The sequence below is a fragment of the Engraulis encrasicolus genome, chromosome 8, assembly GCF_034702125.1.
Source record: "Engraulis encrasicolus isolate BLACKSEA-1 chromosome 8, IST_EnEncr_1.0, whole genome shotgun sequence".
NCBI classification, from domain to species: domain Eukaryota; kingdom Metazoa; phylum Chordata; class Actinopteri; order Clupeiformes; family Engraulidae; genus Engraulis; species Engraulis encrasicolus.
In genome coordinates, this window is record NC_085864.1 from 39041800 (window position 1) to 39065029 (window position 23230).

The 23230-nt window shown below is 44.0% G+C and overlaps 2 protein-coding genes across 6 annotated transcripts in view; one reads left to right on the forward strand and one right to left on the reverse strand.

Annotated features, from left to right (window-relative positions):
- Window positions 1-3685, reverse strand: part of smc4 (structural maintenance of chromosomes 4) — a 36356-nt gene extending 32671 nt beyond the window's left edge. The window contains exons 1-2 of the mRNA XM_063205655.1: window positions 3478-3685; window positions 924-1072 (exon numbers count right to left, since the gene is read on the reverse strand). Of these exons, the coding sequence (XP_063061725.1) occupies window positions 924-1062 (139 nt within the window). The 5' untranslated portion in view covers window positions 1063-1072; window positions 3478-3685. The remainder of the gene's footprint in view (window positions 1-923; window positions 1073-3477) is intronic.
- A 312-nt stretch (window positions 3686-3997) lies between these two features.
- ift80 (intraflagellar transport 80 homolog (Chlamydomonas)) overlaps window positions 3998-23230 on the forward strand; it is a 130588-nt gene continuing 111355 nt past the window's right edge. The window contains exons 1-6 of one of the 5 annotated variants that reach the window (XM_063205658.1): window positions 3998-4080; window positions 5421-5507; window positions 6309-6532; window positions 12334-12444; window positions 13863-13931; window positions 21563-21672. In XM_063205658.1, the coding sequence (XP_063061728.1) occupies window positions 5470-5507; window positions 6309-6532; window positions 12334-12444; window positions 13863-13931; window positions 21563-21672 (552 nt within the window). In that variant the 5' untranslated portion in view covers window positions 3998-4080; window positions 5421-5469. The other 4 variants (XM_063205662.1, XM_063205659.1, XM_063205660.1 and 1 more) reach the window with 4 other exon arrangements.

Consider the following 23230-nt stretch of genomic DNA (forward strand, 5'->3'; position numbering starts at 1 on the left):
AAAAGGCAACGCCAAAACACCCCCTCCTCTTCATCAGAAAGAGAGAGAGGGAGAGTGAGTGAGAGGGAACCCAAACAAAACAAAACGCCACAAATCATAAACTGAACGCTCACGGAGAAGAAACAAAGACCAATGGACGGTGGGGAATTAAACTGCACACACTGTCCATGATCTCGATACGGCTCAAGCACAGCTCATAAAAACTTCTGGGTGTGCTGGAAAAAATAACGTGCGCCTTTCAAACGCACAATCGATGTTGCTATAACACACATGCACGCAAACACGGCTTCGTACACTGTAACTGAATTACACGTACCCATATCAAGAGTACAACAAACAACTGGTCCTCTTATTTCCTACTGAAGAACTTATAAACAAGCTTCTGTACAATACTTCAGCAAATTCCATATCAATCACTGAGTTCCACACACACAACACAAAAACACCGTAAAAATAAATCAAATTGGCCCCCCACCACAATAGTAAACAACACTGTGATTTAATAATATCACTGAGCGCAAAAATGCATCAATACACCTCACCATGTCAAAAACAGTTACATCATCAAGCCCAACAAAGAAAAGTTCATGTGCAACTTGCTGGCTGCACTAAAAAGTCACCTAGTATCTATCCAAGTCTATTTATAAGGCCAATTAGGCTGAATCAAGCCCAACACGCAGATGACAGAATACTGTTCATCTCTCAAATGAAACTAGACATTTATAGGTGTTTAGCTAACAACAGTTACCTTAGCCACTTAGCTTAGTCTTCACAATACATAAGCATTCAATGAAGAAATGCAGCCAATCAAAATTCTGCCATCTGCCCTGTCATTGGGAAAGTGACAACATCCATCGCAAGACTGGAAAAAGCTCAAATATTGTAGGTAAAAATAGGGAGAAAATACATCCTTTGTTACTTACCATTGGTGATGGGTGCCTCTTGACCATTGGAGTTCACTTCTTTAGGGGGTAAGTCCAACTCCTCATCCGAGTCATCCCGGGGCTGCGACCCTTTCCCCCGTGGCTTCGCGGCCGACACTTTGGTCGTTTTGGATGGCATAGTTTAAAACCTGAAGAACATTTCACAGGGGTCAGGAGAGTAATCCGGTGTCTTGGTGCGTCTGTCACAAGTGTCGCTTGTTCATCTTCGCCTTTAGTTGTCAAAATGTTACTCTCTTTACCCTCTGTCAGCCCTGCCATTCTTTCAAGATGCTGTTTAGACGTTGACCCTTCTGGAATAAACAGAGAGAGCATCTCGAACAAACTACACCAAGGGTCTAAAAATGGAGGGAAAGGTTGTGGGGATTTGCTGCGTCGACATAGAATTTACTCCTTGTAATATCAAAGCAACTGACGCTTGAATTATTCGCCGCCCTGAAAGAATGATCACGTCGTGTCGTTTACCAGCTATCAACAATGCAAGAAAACGTAGCAAGCCACACAACGAAAAAAAAACTTGTATACGAGACACGGCCATAAAACAAGGCGCAAGGCCACTAATTGTGTAAAATGACTTATTGCAAATCCTTAGATTAAACTAAATTGTCTTGCTTTAAACGACAACTCTCGTAACCTATCAAATTTCACTCGGCGTTTGCAATCCTGACACTTAAAATTACTTTGCTGGGCCAGGCGTCACTATGCCACATTACAAAGAACCCCCACCGAAAAAAAATGGTGACGTCTCCTGTTGTCAGTAATGCGAACAGCGCTCAAACGATAGTGTGACTATGCCATTTCTAAATCAGTACGGGAATTTTATATGCTAACCATGACGTGATGTGTGCATAAGCAATCGGCTAATTGGATGTATGGCAACGGACATGTAGAATTTTAAAATATATATTTTTCCTTGAACTACTATAACAACACAAGTAACCACGCTTGGTGGCAAAGGCGAAACACGGGGCTGGTGGAATCACTCCAGGAAGCACCGAAGTTAGCAGACTTGGCTAACAGCTGTAACCTAGTGCGAATGATTTGTCGTTGGCAAGACTCATTGGACCACTAACTAGCTAGGTATCCACGCTGATGGATGAACGATTCGAGCTAGTGACACAAGAGTGCATGGAAACTCGGTAGTCGTTCCGAAGTGAGCAGTGTCACCCTACAAATCGAAAAACGTGAAAACTAGTCCTCGATTGTATCAACGTTGTTAAACCCAACCTGTCATTACGCGGTAGCGTTATAAATAAGAGAAGTAGCTCTATTCATTGAAGGGACTGAACTACGCTTCCACATGCAGAAGTGCGGCTGAACTCCCCGCTCACAATATGCCAACGACCTCTTCAGTATAACTAAACTAAACACCAGTCAACAGCTATGAATAAAGTTCCTTGCCATAAAGGCTGGTCGTACAAAGTTATGGGAATATTGATCTTATCCATATAGTGATCTAGGCTACCAAGTGTATTGTGCACATCAATATCATTGGACATTCGTGGAAGCTGCCAGTTAAATCAAACTTGAAAAATAAGGAAATGCAGAAACATTATGCCCGAGCAACGTTCAACGTTTGCAAGCGCAGGCGTAGCCATGCGTTGTGTTTGAATAATGAAATAATAACTCTCCCAATGTGTAACTAAATTGCCCAGTTACTGACATCTGCATGTCTCTTTGCGTATACCATAATCGTTGCAAGTTGTAAGGGGGCATTACTCTAACAGTTTGCCAAATGACGTGCTAAAGCCCACGACAATACTAAAACCAAAAAGAATTAGTTGTATTTCACGTTATATATGACATTGCGCGCTTTGACAAGATGGTTCCTGCAGTTATAGTCAAAAATCAAAATAATTGTGTGTGAACTTGCTAATCCTACAAGAGAGTTGAAGTTAATGAACACATTGAAATAATCATTTATACACTGGCCAACCCAACATAAACCTACCGAGAATGGCTGCTCGTTATTCAAGCGGTCGGGTTCATACTGTTAGTCCAATGAGTACAGTTAACTCAAATCACTTACTTTACACACGTATAATGTCCACAAGTAAATAAATTGATTCGTAATAACCATCAGCACCGCATATCTTTCTCACTCTGGCATGAATATGCCGACGCGCTTCACGACGGTATTAGTTTTAGAGCTAGCTAGAAAAACATTAGGCACGAATACAAAGTCATTGACAGCACCGAATACAGCCCATACAGTAGCCCCGGAGATGGTCGTTAGAATTCAAAATCAAGGCAAGAGAAAATTGGCGGGTTAAAGCAATCCATTGCAGGACGACGAAATTGCAATAGTTGCCATCTCGTGGTGTGTAGCAAACCACCCCATTAAATACCCTGAGAGAAATACAAACATACCATTACTACCTTAGTTGACAAAGGTAGCTAGCATCCAACTATTAGCCAGCCAGGGTTAATGCATTGGTTAGCACACATAGCAGCTAACATTGGCACATTTAACGTCGCTGAGTAAACTACAGACAAGACAGCTAGCAAACGTTAGCCCATAAGAGTCATTGTTTACCTTTGATCCTTCAGCGTTAAAAAAATATCTTTATATTTCTGATAATCCACACAGCACGCGCACTAATCCCAAAGACCTTGGCGAACAGATCACCAAAAAGTCGAAACATAAAATAATAAAGCAAGCCTTCTTTGAAAAACTTCCCGCAACTTTCTGCAAGCCCGTAGAAAGCGCTTCTCAGTTGAAAATGGCGCCGAAACTCGCCCGTCGAACCAAAATTCGTTACAAATCCACGCACAGCATCATGGGAGTTTAGTTCCAAAATCGAACATGCAATGCTAGAAATGCGCAATAGGCATTACTGGTAATGCGAAGCTATGCACACACGCGTCTATTGCATTGTATGTACTTGTCCATTTCAGTACAAATATCAGGTTATATTCCCGTGATGTAGGATTATTGTAGAGTGCTGTTGTAGAATAACAAATGAAGGACACACCCCCTAAACTTTGAATGAAGACTCTTGGGGAAATCCTCCAATGGCTATGCAGGACCGTTGCCTGGAAACAGCACTTGCGCGTACAACTCAGCAGCACCACTGGGAGAGTGACGTCAGGGGGAAACCAGACTTCACTTCTTGGTCGTCGGTTCACATTAGTCAAGGTAGTTGCTGATTGAATAAACTTTCCGTATGATGTTGTCACATCACTTTAACTTGCTAGTCTGAATTTTAACAGTATCAAAACTGATTTTCAGGAAATGTGCAATACTGCCACTGGTATTTATCAATCATAGCACGATAGCTAGATGCTCGTCTTGGGATGTCGCGAGTTAGCATAATTTACCGTTAGGATGGCTAGAGCTATGGCCTAGCATCCCTTTGCTAGTTAACAGTATGTCAGTGCTGTTTGACACTATACTGAGTTTGTTTTGGTGACCCTGTTTGGTATTTCTTAAGATCATGTACAATATCCATACCAGTGTGAAATAGTGTTGCTAGAGGCCGCATGTGCGGGTTGACATAGTGCGTTACGTTAGGATTACGTGAAGGCTTACTTCTTGTGTTAAGGTGAGAACTTCCATGTTGTGATAGATTATGAGTTGACTGATTTGTGTCTCTTAAATCCAGTTAGCTGAGATCAGAGTGGTGTAGATACTGCTAGTTAACTACCAAGTATTGTTGCTGGTAGCGGTCGAAGGGGTTAACGTTAGTTGCGAAGAGGACGTGTCTTTTTGATGCAAGGTATCCGTCATTTTGCTGCATAAGCTTACCTTTCGAATCGAAATGAATAGAGCTGCCGCTGGCTGCTAATGTGACTGCACAACCATGGCGATGTAATTTTCACCCATGCATCGATGTTGTGACGTGTGTCACATTGACCGCAATGAGAAAGTTTTGTAAGATGTTATGTGGTTATTTGTGGCGATTGAGTTTTAATGTAGGCATGTCTAAAAGGGCATGTATTGAATCTGTAGTCGTCAGTTAGCTTTGTGGCTAGAAAATCTATGCGCTGTGCGTTCCACCATGCAAAGGGGAAGGGAAGGAGTGTCAACAACCACAAACACGTTGCCTTAGTAACGATTTCGACTTGCAGCTGATACTGCTGGGCCGTGGTAAACACAAAGAGTCATTGTATGTATGAGCTGCAGTTGTAAAAGTCATTTCGACAATGACTTTCCATGTCGCATGTGAAGGGGTCGTGCTCAGTACTGATGCTGAATTGTCCTGTTCGACTACCAAAGCTCCGCGAGCTGATTGCTGCTGTTGCACAATTTATTAAAAGTTCTGAATGATTTCAACCCATAAGAGGACGAGACAGTATGACCTAGTTTTAGCACCATTGTGAAGTTTTCAAGCAGTAGAAGCTACTGGTACTGATTGCAACAGCAGCATCTGAACTTTTGCACACTGACTTACCAGTAATTGATTATGGATAACCATAGAATGGTAAAGTAACTTTCTCATGAAGCAGTTCATTTTCGTTTTTGTGTATGTGTTTCAGCTGGATTGTAGGACGGAAAGAATCAGAACACCTGCATGTCAAGCTCTTCATGATGAGATTGAAAACATCCCTTTTGAAGGAGCCCAAACATATCCTTTCCAAACCAAGCACGGTGCATCATGTCAAAATCCTACCCGACACTGAATGATATCAATTACAGATCGAAGCTGTGTGTTTCAAACTGAAGTGTGTAATGAACTGAATATTACTGTGAAATAGAAACATTGCACAATTATGATGAATATGAATTTGTTCAGTCCATATTTGGGGCACATTTATGACTGTCAGAGCATTCTAGATGGTTTATTAAGTTCGAACTGCATTACATACAGTAATCAGTGGTACACAGCTTTATACATGCTGTGACATGATAAACTCACAATAACTAAGCCAAGTTTAATCTTTCAAAATGGATATGTTTCAGATTTTCCTTGGTTTTTTAACGTGAGGCTACAAGTTGCACAGGCTCACGGACATAGGATGATAGGAGATTGCGAAAACGTTGTCTGGTGTGATGATTCTCGATTTCTGCTGCGACACTTGGATGGTAGGGTCAAAATTTGGTGTCAACAACATGAAAACAATGGAACCATCCTGCCTTGTATCCATGGCCCAGGCTGATGGTGTAATGGTGAGGGGGGTATTTTTTGGCACAGTTTGAGCCCCTTAATACCAATTGAGCATTGCTGCGACTTGCAACGCCACAGCCAATCTGTGTGTTGTTGCAGGTAGTTAAGGCAGTTCTGAAGGAAAAAAAGGGGATCCAACACAGGCACTAGCAAGGTGTACCTAATAAAGTGGCCAGTGACTGTATACTGTATATACCCGTCTAGTTAGTACATAAAACCGTTTTCCATTAGGGTTGGTTGAGGTCCTTAACAGCTGCACACACAGAGAGCTGGTGAGCTGCGTGGGGTGGACGACGGCAGATGAGCTGTACTCGTGCAGCGAGGACCACCAGATCCTGCGCTGGAACCTGCTTAACAATGAGACCAACGTGGTGGTGAACATGCAGGAGGACATCTACCCCATCGACCTGCACTGGTTCCCCAAGAGCAGCGGGGGCAAGAAGCAGGCCCTGGCCGAGATCTTTGTCCTCACCAGCACAGATGGTAAATATGTTTCTGTTTTTTTTTTTTTATTAGTAGTAGTATTGTCTTTCTGTAATTGCACCTTTTCATAGTTCACAGAGGATGTTCTTTACGGTAGTGTACAGAGTAGTGACATGCCACATACATAGACTAACGTCAGTGATGATGAACATACTGAACAGAATTTTCAGGAATCAAACACATGCCCATGAACTTCCCGACCTAGGCCCTGTAAGTAACTGTAAGAGTTTGTGGTCTGCCCAGTGTCGCAGCTGAACACACAACGTAGCTCTGAAGAGTTAATTGTGAGTGTTTTACACGACTTTGAAACACTGTCTTTAGTGACCCATAACAAGGTGTCATCCTCGAGATAAAGTCACGTTTTTCAGGGGAATTTGCTTTACGATAGTTTCCACATTACATTTAGCTGACACTTTTATCCAAAGCAACTTGAAGTTATTATGAGTACAGACAGAGTCTTGGTTTCTGTCTCTAGAGCAGTGTGGGGTCAGGTGCCTTGCTCAAGGGCACTTCAGCCATGGAGTGAGATAGGGACTGGATGGAAGAGTGGGATTCGAACCGGCAACCCTCCGAGCTAAAGCCCATCTCCTTAACCACTAGGGTCTAGGTCACGGCTGCCCCCTGCTTACATGTAGGACATAAGATGTTTCAATTCAATAACATATTACTTACAATGTTACAAGCCATGGACAAACACACTTCTTTTCCGTGTTTGTGCTTAATGTCTCTAGGTATTCATTTAATGTAATGTGAGTGTGACCATTTAAGCCAAGATCTCATGGTTAATGAAGTATTCGTTTCATGTCTTCAATGCTTAAAGATGCATGTTTACTAGTCAAGAGAAGGTTATCTGTGATAATGCTCAGTAATATCTTTAGATTAAGAGAACTAATGAAAGGATTGTTGATATTAGAGCTATACAATAGTTTTTGCACGAGCATAAACTCCCGCCTCATCACGTGCTATTATGCATTCCCTGTTAGTTTCCAGTCGAAATGGCCAAGGTGCACACAGACCATAAACAACTACATGTGGCTTACAGAGTACGCACAGAATTGGCTGCTGCAGTACTGAGGAGAGATTTGGGCCGTGTGACAAAAGCTGTATTGGATTGGATTAGCACTGCTTATCATATGCCAAACCGCTGTCATTTTAAGCCATGGTCGTATAGCGCAGTGATTTAGGCAGACTTTACATTGAGCTAAGGGATCATCATGTTCAAGTTGCGTCATCCTGTGTCGGTGGAAGAACTATGTGGAATCGCTCTAGCAATGCGGGCTTGTGCTGGATTTCTTGCCTGTGAAAGCATGCAATTTAAACCGGGGATATGAAAAGGAAAAATTATATTATTTCCGCATATCTGATGGGACACAATATCCACATGCAATTTAGAGAGACAATGCATGGCTGCCTTCACCACGTATGAAATGTGAACTTCTAAAATGTATATCACAGCAGTTTAGATTAACCCATTATGTCCTTAGCCCTTTTTGGGAAAGGGTGCCCTCTTCCTATTAAATCCTAAATATCTCAGCCTCCGAAGCACATACAAACATGAAATGAGTTACATTTAAAAGCCAAGACCCTCCCCTTGCATTGTAATGTGTTCATTCAGCTCCAACATACCCACATAGTTAATAAAACAGCTACAATCTCAAAATCCTGAAAAACCTGTATGTGTCTCCAGGACACAATGGGTTAAATGAGAGACATAGTGTCTAGATGAATTCAAAAACACTCAAATTATCCAAATTGGTGTGTGTGTGTGTGTGTGTGTGTGTGTGTGTGTGTGTGTGTGTGTGTGTGTGTGTGTGTGTGTGTGTGTGTGTGTGTGTGTGTGTGTGTGTGTGTGTGTGTGTGTGTTGGTGTGTATGTGCGTGAGTGTGTACGAGTATTATATGTCCTACCTCTTGTATATTTATGTCAGGCTTAACGTGGTATATCTATATATAAACACCCTAATTAATATACCATTAAATTGCACCCCGTAAGCACAGATGTGTGTGTGTGTGTGTGTGTGTGTGTGTGTGTGTGTGTGTGTGTGTGTGTGTGTGTGTGTGTGTGTGTGTGTGTGTGTGTGTGTGTGTGTGTGTGTGTGTGTGTGTGTGTGTGTGTGTGATTTTAAATGTGTCTGCGTGTGTGAATGTCCCACCAGTCCACGCTACTGACTGGGCCAGCCAGGGCCTGACTGCCTCTCCCACGGCTGGCCGGCCCTCAGCTCATCAGATGTAAACAGTGGCGTGGAGCCGGCGGGCCGCGGCCAGCTAAGTGAGCTACGTGTGCTCACCGCAGTAATGCCAGTGTACAGTTGCATAAACACACCCACAAACTAAAGCAGCAATTTGGTCTGGCATTAGCCCACGGTGATGAACACCCTGTTCAGTCTGTGAACTCTTTCTCTGTCTCTTTCTCTCTCTCTCTCTCTCTCTCTCTCTCTCTCTCTCTCTCTCTCTCTCTCTCTCTCTCTCTCTCTCTCTCTCTCTCTCTCTCTCTCTCTCTCTCTCTCTGCCCCCTGGGCCATTTAGCACCTAAATATATGGCTATAGCCTTGTATTGCATATGCACTAATAGTATGTAAGTTACACTTTACACTAACTGCCAGTGTGTTACGAGCCAGCTTGTTTTTTGATGTCATCATCTGCTATTCAAGAAGTGGGATAAAAAGAAGAGACGTATGTTTGTTTGTTTGTTTGTTTGCTTTGATTGTGTGATATCTCCTTCAGGTCTGGATGGCTTTCTCTACAGAACAATTTACACAACCTGGCCAAAAATAAAAGTCACCACCAAAAATAGTCTCTCACACTAATATGTGGTTGGACTGCCATTAGCTTTGATTACAGGGCACATTTGGTGTTGCATTTTTTTTTTCAATACACTTCTGTAATGTCTGAATTTATTTTCCATCTAGCAGTTGCATTCAGACTCTACCATAATCAATACAAGATTTGGGTGAAAACTTATTGCAACACTGGAAGGAAATCAGTCCAAACATTGCAGAAATGTATTGAAACAAAAGCGGTGTAATCAAAGCTAAAGGCGGTCCAAGAACATTTCAGTATGTGTGATCTTTGTTTTGGTGGCGACTTTTTTGCTGTGTGTATAGTTATTATTGTCGTGGAGGTTTGTTTTGTGATAGTGTCTTGTGATGCAGGACAGGCTGTACTTAGGGAAAAGTGAGATCTCGTGCCACAACCACCTTCTCTCTCACTTTTTACACGCACGCACGCGTGCGCACACATGCACACCCTTGCTATATATTCCAAGACTTCCATGCTTAGACACACACACACACCACACACACACAATCACACACAGTCTCTCTCTCACGCTTATCTACCCACACGTACACATATCCTCTCTCTTTCTTAAACACACACACACACACACACACACACACACACACACACACACACACACACACACACACACACACACACACACACACACACACACACACACACACACACACACACACACACACACACTACTCCCCACTACCCTCTGGTTTGAAATGTCAATTTCTGTGCTTCATGCTTGATGAAACCACATATGTGTAACACTGGTGGGTGGGGTAAAAAACATCATACAGTAACTTTTGTGGCTTTGTGTAACCTCAGTCGCCATGTGGGCCCCACGGGTGCATCATGTACAGGGAGATACTATGTGTCGGCTCTCAGGTCACCGCAAAGAGCACTGAAAGAACTCTCTCCGTCCCTCTCTCTTTCTCTCTCTCTCTATCTCTCTATCTCTCTCTCTCTCCCTTCTCGTGCTCTCTCTCTCTCTTTTTCCTCTCCCATCTCTCTCTATCTCTCTTCCCCCCCCTCCCCCCTCTCTCTCTCTCTCTTTTCCACTGTCTCTCTCTATCTCTCTTTTCCACTGTCTCTCTCTCTCTCTCTCTCCCTCTCTCTGTCTCTATATATTCTCTTACTCTACATTTCTCTTTCTTTCCCTTCTCTCTCTATATATCTCCCTCTCCCATTCTTTCACCGTCTTTTGCTCCCTCCCCCTCTTTTCCTCTCCCCATCTCTCTCTCTGTCTCTATATATTCTCTTACTCTACATTTCTCTTTCTTTCCCTTCTCTCTCTATATATCTCCCTCTCCCATTCTTTCACCGTCTTTATATCTTTCCCCCTTTCCCTTTCTCCTTCTCGCTCCCTCCTTCTCTCTCTCTCTCTCTCTGTCTCTGTCACTCCTCTGTCTGTCTGTCTGTCTGTCTGTCTGCCTCTCTCCCTCCTCGCTCTATCTCTTTTCCTCTCCCATCTCTCTCTCTCTCTCTCTCTCTCTCTCTCTCTCTCTCTCTCTCTCTCTCTCTCTCTCTCTCTCTCTCTCTCTCTCTCCCTCCCTCCCCAAAACGCTGTGGTGTCCTAGCCCCTCCGTTGTATTACTTAGCAGATCGTCTCTTCAGACATGGAGTTTTTACGGCCTGCAGGCTTCACTACCTGTTTTTTAGCAGGGCTGGCGACATGCGCTTTGTTTGGAGATCCAAATATAGCCCTGGTGGCGAGAGCGCGGGCCCGCTCTGCTGATTTGCAGTTTTAAGGCAACCAGAAATTACATAGAACATTCGCCTTTTTTTTTAATACGCAACGGCCACAAAGTATACGTTTGGCTTGTGTCTTTGATAACTGTCTCCATGCCTAATCGCTCTTTGTCGCTGGCATATAGGAAACTGGTTTTAATCCCAGACTTTTGTAGTCAGCCGTTTGCCTTTTTCGGGGGGGAGAGCGAGAAAGGAAGGTTTAACCAGCCGGGGACACTGCAATAAAGACACAGGGGCCTGTGGTTGTGGAAGCTGCGCCGTAATCCGCCGCCACTCGGCCGGGTCGCCTCGTACATGACTACTCATGTCTGGTTTTGCCACGGGCGTAACGGTTCAAATGGGCGGTCGCTCGCACTGGAGGACTGGACTCGACTTTTTTAAGTGGCCTTACACGCTTGCTGTTAGCGCGCCAGACGTACGGACTATTTTTAGGGCTAATTTCATCGCTGAGTCATTTGCGTTTGTTTGTTTAGCCCAGTCCAACGCAGATCTCTCCAGGTTGCACTTATCATCAGTCTGGTGGCAGGCAAGCAAGCAAGCGTGCATGGGCTCGAAATCCTGAACACAGACTACAAGGGGGGTTATTACGGACGTATTACCTTGGGGTGATGTCACCATGCAAATATACTTTAATTCGGGGGTGTCTGTGGCCAGGCCCCTCAAATAACACAACTATAGCAGTGTTCCTGCCCAGGCAGGAGGAGTGGGGAGAGGGAGGTGGGGACTGGGAAACCGCCACCTCTTCCCCCGCCTCCCCCGGCCCTTCGTTGAGCTTAAGTGACCCCAAGCTTTTAATGAGGGGCCTGTAAAGTCGCAGGAGATTTTGGTGAGAAGTGACATGAGCTCCCAGGTGCTGTGCACTCTCTCCAACGACAGTCATTACGCTTTTCCCTTTTCTACGGAGGTTAAAGCAAATAGAAATGGCTCTCACTCTCAGAGCATATTTGTAGGCAAATACGGGAAAGGTGTACGTTACGTCGTGTCATGTCAACATACGTTTTTAGTCATAAATGCACCGCGCACTCACATCCTATGGAAAAGTGCTCTGAATTAAGAAGGCTGTGTTCAACTTTGTTTTTTTATATGTATGTTTGTTTTCATTCATTAAAAAGCACGGCTGACTTCTGCAATTGGAAAACTGAGACTCTGTTCATGTAGTTTTTTTTTGTTTGTTTGTTTGTTTTTCTTCTTTTCTCCCCCATAATGTATAAGCTCCCTCTTCATATAGCGTGCTTTTCTCGTCGTCATACCTGTATGTAGGTAAATTCCACCTGGTGTCGAAGACGGGCCGCATAGAGAAGAGTGTGGAGGCTCACCGCGGGGCAGTGCTGGCTGGACGCTGGAATTGTGACGGCACCGCCCTCATCACAGGTGAGGCCTAGTGCCGGGATCGCGCTGGTCCTCTGGCATACAGGGCACTTTCCCAGTGGACGGACAGCCCTCAGGGACCATTGCTGTTGTTTTCTGTTTGTTTGTTTGTTTGTTTCTTTTCAGTTTTGATGGGGCAGCCCATTGTTATTAAGCTAAGTTAACCTTGTGGTAGTGGTAAATCATATGAAAGAAGAGCCTGGAGTCCTCACTGTCTTAGCTAAATGACACCTGTGGACTATCTATTAGCAGGTTTACTACTTCATGTAGGTTAACTTAGCCAGGTTTATCACTCAACCATGTTCTTGGGATAAACATAAAACATTCTAAACACTCACAGTTGCACTGATGAGTCGTGGAGTAACAATCACCACTGCTTTTGTTATTTTAAAAGATTACAGTTGTACTCCAACAGGCAGTAATAATAACCAAGTTAATAATAACCAAGTTATCAAAACCAAGTTGAGACAGAAAACAAATGACTTGGTAGTATCTCTTGTGTTTTGTAACCTTTTTTTTGGCTTCAACCTATTACAAAACTTACAAACATCACCAGAATCATGCTCACCATAAGTCACGTTTGCATACTGCCCACTCACCGGCTTTTTCAGTGCAGCTATCTTTATAGAGCATAGTAGTCTAGGTATAATAATTATTTTGGATATGTATGCAGCATGGTTGTCGAGTGGTTTAGGAACAGTAAGGGGCCCAGTTGACCTGCATGTGATTTTCAAAACAAATGTCTCGAAATACCACTACCTTTGCCTGAGAAAGTTGTCTATTTATATATATATATATATATATATATATATATATATATATATATATATATATATATATATATATATATATATATATATATATATATATATATATATATATATATATATATATATATATATATTATTTTTATTAATGAAATGAAAAATGAAATTAAAAATATTAAAATGAAGCAACATTTCAAGTTTCCTACACAGCTCAGCTGGTCCTAAAGCTTTACAGCCTGCTAACTGCCCCCACCCCTCCAAAGTATTTGGTAAAGATCATATTGTGAAGCCTTCTCTGCGATTGTCTTGGTCAGGCCTGCATAGTGCATATCCAGACAGGCTTATCATTTGCGAATTTCATGGGTGTATTTCTGTGCACGAGACACAACAACTACTACATGCCAAGCTGCTGAAACGCCCAAAATACCCCAAAAAGTACTCGCCTTATGAAAACTGACCTCAGAAAGTGATAAATTGTTACAAAGTTGTTGCTTCAAGTGTGTGATTCCAATGTGTTTTAAGTGGCGGTGGAGTAATTGGAGTTTCAGGAGAAAAATAGACGGCCTGCTTGATAGCATGTCATTGAGTTAAAGCTGTGTTTTACGAGGCTGAGTCCAACCTCTTTCTGACCTCTTTTGTGTTCTCTACCTCCAGCTGGCGAGGATGGGCAGATTAAGATCTGGTCCAAGAGTGGGATGCTGAGATCAACGCTTGCCCAGCAAGGTAAGATATGCTTGGGGGAGAGAGAAATGGAAAGGTGGAGAGATTGTGAGTGAGTGAGTGAGTGAGTGAGTGAATGAGAGAGAGAGAGAGAGAGAGAGAGAGAGAGAGAGAGAGAGAGAGGTGGAAAAGTAGAGAGAGAAATGGGGGTGCGTAGAATATCAAAATGCATAGTTTAGGCTTCTTGGCCTATGTCCTGTGTCCTTTCACCCATTTGAACAGCCTACACACGGACACAGACACACACGCACACACACACACACAAACGGGCAAGCGCACACATGCACATATCCAACATTCAGAACTCAAGCGGGGTCAGGTGTTCTGACCCCCAAATATGCGGCACAGTTAGATTTATGTCACTCCGCTATTGTGCCATTTTATTGTCATTGACAGAGGCCTGGCAGCAGAAAATAATCACAGTAGTGCTAGAACTGAAAAAAGAAAAAGAAGAAGGGGAAAAAAACCTGTTTCTACGCTGGCAAGAACACACAGCAAAGGCCAACTGTAGAAAATGTTCTCATGGTTTTGCTTAACACGTATTCAGATGTTGAACAACACAGAGCCGTGATGTAAAAAAAAAAAAAAAAAACCCTCCGGCTTTGTTGGGAGAAAAAAATGTCATCTTCAAGGGCGCTGTGAAACGGCGTGACTGTTAAAGAGGTTAGAATACCACCACACTGAACGTATTTGTTTTACATTTATAAAGCCGGGCATATTATGACACTGCTTCCACACACACACAGTAAGAGTGCGTTTGCTGCTGCGCGTTGGGAAGTCAGTTTTTAACTGTGGTTTTACGAGTCGGAGTTCAAAACCCACAAATAGACACGTGAGGAACTTAGAGAGAGAGAGAGGGGGGGGGGGGGGTGGGGGGCTGGAGAGGAGGCACGAGAAAGAAGGAAAGAGCCTGGAGGGAGAAGAAGAAGAAGAAGAAGACCATGACCAAGGAGGAGTAAGCAAGCAAGCAGTGGAGATGAGAAAAAGGCTGTTCATTTTGTAAACATGAACGCAGCACACACACAGCAGCCAATTATGCTGTCCCGCTGAAAAACCTCAATGCTCACTTAGGCCTCTGGTGCCTTGGAGTGCACCTTACTGCTGAAGGAGAGTGCCGACCTGGCAATCCGAAGGCTGCAATTTTTGCCCATAATACAACTCTATTTGTATATCCCCATGATACAGTTTTTTCCCCTTCACTGCGTACGTACAGTATAAGCCCACTGCCATTTTCTTTAAGTGTCTTGTGTGTTTGCGTTTTGTGTACGTTAGTGTGCGTGTGTGTGTGGGTTTGGGTGTGTTGTGTGCCACGGTTTACTTTGCGAGCGCGCCAGCGAGAGTACCTTGCATCATGTTTTCGTTTCATTTAATAAGAAAAATGTTTTCGGCGTACGCTCGTGACAGCTCCCTCGCGTCACGTTCCCAAAGACTGCCGTTTAAATCTAATGAACATTAAATAAATCTTTGCGAGTATATATCAGGGGCGTGCTTTTTTTTTCTTGTTTGTGAAGGGAGGGGACATCATTGGAAAACACACGCTACAAGGACAGTAACCCTGATGAACCTCATCATTGTGTGTCAGATCCATTTAGAAATGCCCCCCCCCCCTTTTTCTCTCCAGAATTTACCCCCTGCCTGGCACGGCGACAGTGTTTAAGATGGGGTGGGCAGGGTAGGGGGGTACGTAAGGCAAGGGTAAAGGGAGAGGGCGGAGGGTGGCGCAGGAAGGAGGGGGGGTGTGGGCGGGGGGGAGGGAGGAATGGCAGCTGGGCCATAATGCTGGACCCTGTCGCCAGATGATTCAACGTCCCCAGTTCCACTGCATGAAGCGCACCCATAAAGTCCCCAAAGGTTTATTGGAGCAGAGTTTTATTAAAAGCCATAAAAGCAGATTTCCAGTGATACAGCGCCCAACCACCCACCCACCACCACCACCACCACCACCATCCACGCACGCACGCACGCACGCACACACACACACACACACACACACACACACACACACACACACACACACACACACACACACACACACACACACACACACACACACACACACACACTTCACCTCCTCACCAGCCAACCCCTCCTCCCTTCTCCACTCAACGATCGCATGGCACACGCTTCACTTATTAATTGTTTCATTGTGGCGTTGAAATGTCGAAGAAAAGGCACCACCATCCTGCAAAAAAAAGCCCATTGCCACAGCACAGAGCAGAGGCCCATCGCAAGGGCCCATCGCAAAGGTCGGACGAGGAGAACGAAGCACCGCCTCAACAAGCCAATTAGTGTCAATGAGAAAAACAGTGTCTCAAGTACATGGTGCGTGAAATAAAAACGAGGTTGTTTGTGTGTTGTTGCTGGGTTTTTTTTGTTTTATGTCGACCACATTGCATCTCCAACTTTTTTTTTTTTTTAAAGTCGGTCATGACCCCAGCCATGTGTAATTCTGGCGACGCCTGTTGATGTGTTCATTTACGTTCGAATTTCATTCACACATGTTTGTTTGCGTTGCCTAATCTGCGCGACGATGTACTGTATTTTTTTTTTCTCCTTCCAATGTGCTTATCAAGCAAAAACGCGAGAGCGTTAGAAAGTTCAACTTCGTGCAGAGCCCAGATGAGTGGAGATGTGTTGTTGACATGAGTGAGTGGGTCGTTTGGGAGGAATGTGTGTGTGGAGTGGAGTAGTAAGTGTGGCGCGTGCAGTAGTGGAGCTCAGCTTGCCACTGTTGCCAGTATTGTTTGTGAGGAGTTGTTTACACACACACATACTCATGTGCACACTCACACACACTCACTCACACACTCACACACACACTCGCACTCACACTCTTGCGTGTGCCATGCCATGCCTGCACACACACATGCACGTGCAGACAGGTACGCACACAAATACACATACATACACAGGGACGCACACACACACACACACGCACACACACACACACACACACACACACACACACACACACACACACACACACACACACACACACACACACACACACACACACACAGGCAGTGCTGTCTCCTCTCTGCTCATTACAACTCATTCACGCACACGGTTCCACACGCACACATTACAATTACATTACATTACTGTACATATACTTAGCACTTTTATCCCACGCAACTTGCAGTTCTCTAAGCATATTGGTTATTACTCACGCACTCACGCATCCCAGTGCTTTTCATTAACACCAAATGTTGAACCCGTGTGAGTTTGAGCATGTTTATGTGACCATGGTCTATGTGTGTTGTCTATCAGTGTAAATGAGAATGTTGACGCATGTGTGCGCACGTTTGTGTTTCAACTAGGTATGGGACATGGTTTTCGAATAATTGAATAATCAACAGACGTGAGAGTTTCGAGTAGTGGTCCAGCCATGGCTCCAACGGCACTGGACTGCTACGCTGGCGACCTCGGTTCGATTCCAGCCCGGGTCATTTGCCAATCTCTGCCCGTCTCTCTCTCCCCCCTAGTTATTTCGAATAGCATTTTAGCCATAATATCATTTAAAGCCACGCTAGAGCTTGAGTCGCTGACCTTTATTTTAAAGTATTATGAGAATTTATCTTTCTATGCAACATTCTCTTTTCTGATTGGCTGATGTTGTGACCATTAATCCCGTATAACCGGTCAAGTTTGCGACCAAGTTTGACGTGCATTATAGCTATATCTTTGTTTGGAATGCCGACGGTATCTAAGGAAACCATGCACGTCATCTACAGAAGATTAAACTAGACTGCCTGTGCAGTCGCCTTCGACTGCTTAAGGTATATCCCCGAAACGCGACGCTTCCAGTCCCCAATCATTCCTACCACTCCCGTCCACCTTTTCATGAACGTTTATGATAAATACAAAATATAAAATAAATATATTTAATATCTATACATAGATCAATGACGTGCATAGGCTTAAAACCAAATGACTATTGTGAAAATGAAGGGAAAAATGGGGCAAATGGTAACACTGTTTTAATGGTTCACTATTACAGTGGATATACCACATTAGGTACAGTGTAATAACCACTGTAACAATATTTAATACCACGTCATACCAGTGTGACACCATGTACCAATTTTTTACTTATATCATGTAGGCTATTTGTGTGTAAGTGTCATTACATGGTATTGCATATTTGTACACTGGTATTACACTAGTATTACATGGTATTACATATTGTTACACTGGTTATTACACTGTACCTGGTATTGCCTATTTTTACACTGGTATTACACAAGTATTACATGGTATTAAATATTGTTACACTGGTTATTACACTGTAGGCCTACCTGATATGGTAGATTCACTGAAATGGTGAACCATTAAATTAAGGAGTTACCGGGCAAATCAATCCACCCAGTCAGAAGTTATGGGCCAAATAAAAATTCCACCATTTTGAAAGTGCTGACCTCCAAACTCGAATCAGTTCATGAACCTACCCTGCAGCATTCACACACCAAATCTGGGACAAATCCATCCACCCGGTCAGAAGTAATGGGCCAAACAAAAATTTGGCCATCTTGAATTCGGCCATCTTGAAATTGTTGACCTCCAAACTCGAATCAGTTCATGAACCTACCCTAGAACATTCACACACCAAATCTGGGACAAATCCATCCACCCAGTCAGAAGTTATGGACCAAACAAAAATTCGGCCATCTTGAATTCGGCCATCTTGAAAGTGTTAACCTCCAAACTCTAATCAGTTCATGAACCCACCCTAGAGCATTCACACACCAAATCTGGGACAAATCCATCCACCCGGTCAGAAGTAATGGGCCAAACAAAAATTCAGCCATCTTGAATTCGGCCATCTTGAAATTGTTGACCTCCAAACTCGAATCAGTTCATGAACCTACCCTAGAACATTCACACACCAAATCTGGGACAAATCCATCCACCCGGTCAGAAGTTATGGACCAAACAAAAATTCGGCCATCTTGAATTCGGCCATCTTGAAAGTGTTAACCTCCAAACTCTAATCAGTTCATGAACCCACCCTAGAGCATTCACACACCAAATCTGGGACAAATCCATCCACCCGGTCAGAAGTAATGGGCCAAACAAAAAATCGGCCATCTTGAATTCGGCCATCTTGAAATTGTTGACCTCCAAACTCGAATCAGTTCATGAACCTACCCTAGAACATTCAGACACCAAATCTGGGACAAATCCATCCACCCGGTCAGAAGTTATGGACCAAACAAAAATTCGGCCATCTTGAATTCGGCCATCTTGAAAGTGTTGACCTCCAAACTCTAATCAGTTCATGAACCCACCCTAGAGCATTCACACACCAAATCTGGGACAAATCCATCCACCCGGTCAGAAGGGTCAAACAAAAATTCGGCCATCTTGAATTCGGCCATCTTGAAATTGTTGACCTCCAAACTCGAATCAGTTCATGAACCTGCCCTAGAGCATTCACACACCAAATCTGGGACAAATCCAAATATCCGTTCAAAAGTTATCGCGTTAACACGAAAGACCTTACGCGGCGGCAGCGGCGGCGGACGCGGCGGCGGCGGACGCGGCGGCGGCGGCGGCGGTGCACGCAAAACCATTACATCCCCGACGCTCCGCGTTTCGGGGATATAATAATCACAACGTCGGCATACCAAGGGAAGATTCTAGCCGCGTAAGGTCTTTCGTGTTAACGCGATAACTTTTGAACGGATGTTTGGTTTTGTCCCAGATTTTTTGGGTGAATGCTCTAGGGAAGGTTCATGAACTGATTCTAGTTTGGAGGTCAACACTTTCAAGATGGCTGAATTCAAGATGGCCGAATTTTTGTTTGGTCCATAACTTCTGACCGGGTGGATGGATTTGTCCCAGATTTGGTGTGTGAATGCTCTAGGGTAGGTTCATGAACTGCTTCGAGTTGGGAGGTCAGCACTTTCAAGATGGCTGAATTCAAGATGGCCGAATTTTTGTTTGGTCCATAACTTCTGACCGGGTGGATGGATTTGTCCCAGATTTGGTGTGTGAATGCTCTAGGGTAGGTTCATGAACTGATTCGAGTTTTGAGGTCAACACTTTCAAGATGGCTGAATTCAAGATGGCCGAATTATTCTTTGGCCCATAACTAATGACCGGGTGGATGGATTTGTCCCAGATTTTGTGTGTGAATGCTCTAGGGTAGGTTCATGAACTGATTCGAGTTTGGAAGACAACACTTTCAAAATGGCGGAATTTTCATTTGGCCCATAACTTCTGACTGGGTGGATTGATTTGCCCGGTAACACCTTATTTTAATGGTTCACCATTTCGGTGAATCTACCATATTAGGTACAGTGTAATAACCAATGTAACAACCCATGTAATACTAGTGTAATACCAGTGTAACAATATGCAATATCAGGTACAGTGTAATAACGAGTGTAACAGTATGCAATACCATGTAATATAGTGTAATATCAGTGTAACAATATGCAATACCATGTAATACCACTTACGCACAAACACATGATGTAAGTAAAAAATTACATTGTATTAAATATTGTTACACTGGTTATTACACTGTACCTAATGTGGTATATCCACTGAACCATTAAAACAGTATTACCATTTGCCCCATTTTTTGCTTCATTTTCACAATAGTCGTTTGGTTTTAAGCCTATGCACGTCATGTCACGTCTGTATGTATCATATACGTTTACGAAATGGTGGACGGGAGTGGTAGGAATGATGGGGGACTGGAAGCGTCGCGTTTCGGGGATATACCTTAAGCAGTCGAAGGCGACTGCACAGGCAGTCTAGTTTTCATCTGCTACGTACATGATTTGACTTATATAATACTGTATATGGTTGCAAACAGAAATGTGGGTACTATTAGTATTGATTTAGTAACTGAAGTGCATCTTTTTCAAATTATATAATTGAAATAAATGAAACCCTCTCAAAGCAGTTCTTTCATCATATCAGTCACTGAGATCTTTTCTGTTACCGTGTAATAAATATTTGTAACAGCTGCTCACAGAAGCGTTATAAATAAGTAACTTGTGCTTTTCGCCAGCTCGCTTAGATCTTCATTCTGCCCCCCTCCCTCCCCTCGCTTTCTCTCTCTCTCATTCCCATTCTTCCGTCTCTGTCTCTCTCACTCTCTCTCACACACACACACACATATACTCTCTCTACATTATCTCTCTTCGCCTCCCCTCATATCTCTCTCTCTCACTCTCTCTCTCTCTCTCTCTCTCTCTCTCTCACTCTCTCTCTCTCTCTCTCTCATGTTCCTTCCCTACCTCTCCCTCTTTTTCATTGTCTGTCAGACATGCAGACAGTATACACAGACTCTGTCTCTCTCTCTCTCTCTCTATCTCTCTCTCTCTCTCTCTCTCTCTCTCTCTCTCTCTCTCTCCTCCCTCCTGTTCTCCATCTATGTAATTGAAAAAAGTTTTATTGGCATGATGATGAAGTAGCTCTGCCAAAGCCAACATACAATATTACAAACAGATAGAAGTACGGTTACGGAGGGGAAATTAATTAAAAAATGAAAATTAGATCAAATTAAGTGCATCTATTAACTTCATTCTCTCTATCTCTCTCTCTCACTTTTTTTTATCTCTCCATCCCTCTCTTTATTTTATCTCTCTACCCTCCCCTCCCCTCTCTCTCTCTCTCAGGCTCTCCTGTGTACTCAGTGGCCTGGGCTCCAGACTCTGACAGGATCCTCTACACGTCAGGCAAGCAGCTGATCATCAAGCCCCTGCAGCCCAGCTCCAAACTACTGCAGGTACCACCACCACCACTACTGCAACTCAGAGATGCACGCAGGCACACACACACACACACACACACACACACACACACACACACACACACACACACACACACACACACACACACACACACACACACACACACACACACACACACACACACACGGTCATATACAATATAGAAACACACACACACGAACATGATCATATAGGCACACACACACTCACATGCGCTTATACATGTACACATGCACACACACACGCACACGCGCGCACACACACACACTGACCTGCAGATGGGCTCGTTTCAAACAAGGCTTGCACGTACACACACACAGACACACACACACACACTTGTTCTTGTTCTTCTTCTCCTCCTCCTCCTCCTCCTCCTCCTCCTCCTCCTCCTCCTCCCTGCTCCAGTCTTGGCTCTGGTTCCTCCTGGCCACGTGTCCGGGCTCCAAGCCAGCCAGCCAGTACAGAGCAGGAAGGCCCCGGGCCCTCAGGCCTCCTGCTTACCGCTCTCCACATCCGCCTCATCACACCTCCACTCACTCTACACACCTCCTCATCCTCCTTCTCCTTCTCCTTCTCCTCCTCCTCATCATCATCCTCTGTCTGTGTCTGTGTTTGTGTTTCTGGATGTCTGTCTTTCTGACTGTCTGTCTGAATTTCTGACTCTGTCTGTCTGTCTCTCTGACTCTGTCTGTCTGTCTCTCTTTCTCTCTCTCTCTCTTCCTCTCTCTGTCTCTGTCACTCACTCTTGCTCTTTCTCTCACCCGTTCTTTCGCTTTCTCTCTTTGTGTTTTTTTTCTCTGTCACTCCCCCGCTCTCTGTTGCACACCTTCATGGCAGCTGTCGTTCTTTCCCTTTTTTTGCCCTTTTTTCGTTTGCATCCTCTCATCCTCACTTGCTCGCAACAATCTTTCTCCTGCATTTCTTTCTCCATCCATTCTCTTGCAAGCTCTTGCATTCACTTTCATATTCCTCTTTTCTATATCGTTTTTTTTTGCTGCAGATTCCCATCTGTTTCTCTCTCTCCTTCCACCTCTCTTTCTCTTCCTCTCTCTTTCTCCCTCCCTCTCTCTCTCTCTCTCTCTCTCTCTCTCTCTCTCTCTCTCTCTCCTTCTCTCTCTCTCTCTCTCTCTCTCTCTCTCTCTCTTTCTCCCTCCCTCTCCCTCTCTCTCTCTCTCTCTCTCTCTTTCTCCCTCCCTCTCTCTGCCTCTCCCTCTCTCTCTCTCTGCATGTGCTCATCCCCTCAGTAAAAACACTGATGACCTCATGCCTCACCGCACCGCACCGCACCGCACCGCTCTCGTGCCGTTTCTCTGCAGATGATGAGGCCCAGTGATTGGCGTGTACAGATGACTCACGGCTCCTCCAACTGCTTTTACAGAGCTTCTCCCTTCGGCCCGGCATGTGTGTGTTTGCTGGTTTGAGTCCACAAGTGGTTTTTTTTTCCAAAGATTTGTTTACATGTAATATATACTTGGCAGATGGTTTTATCTGATTTGTGTAATTCAGCAATTCAATGTGTGTGTAGGTGCTTGGTTGAGTCTCTGTATCAAAGTT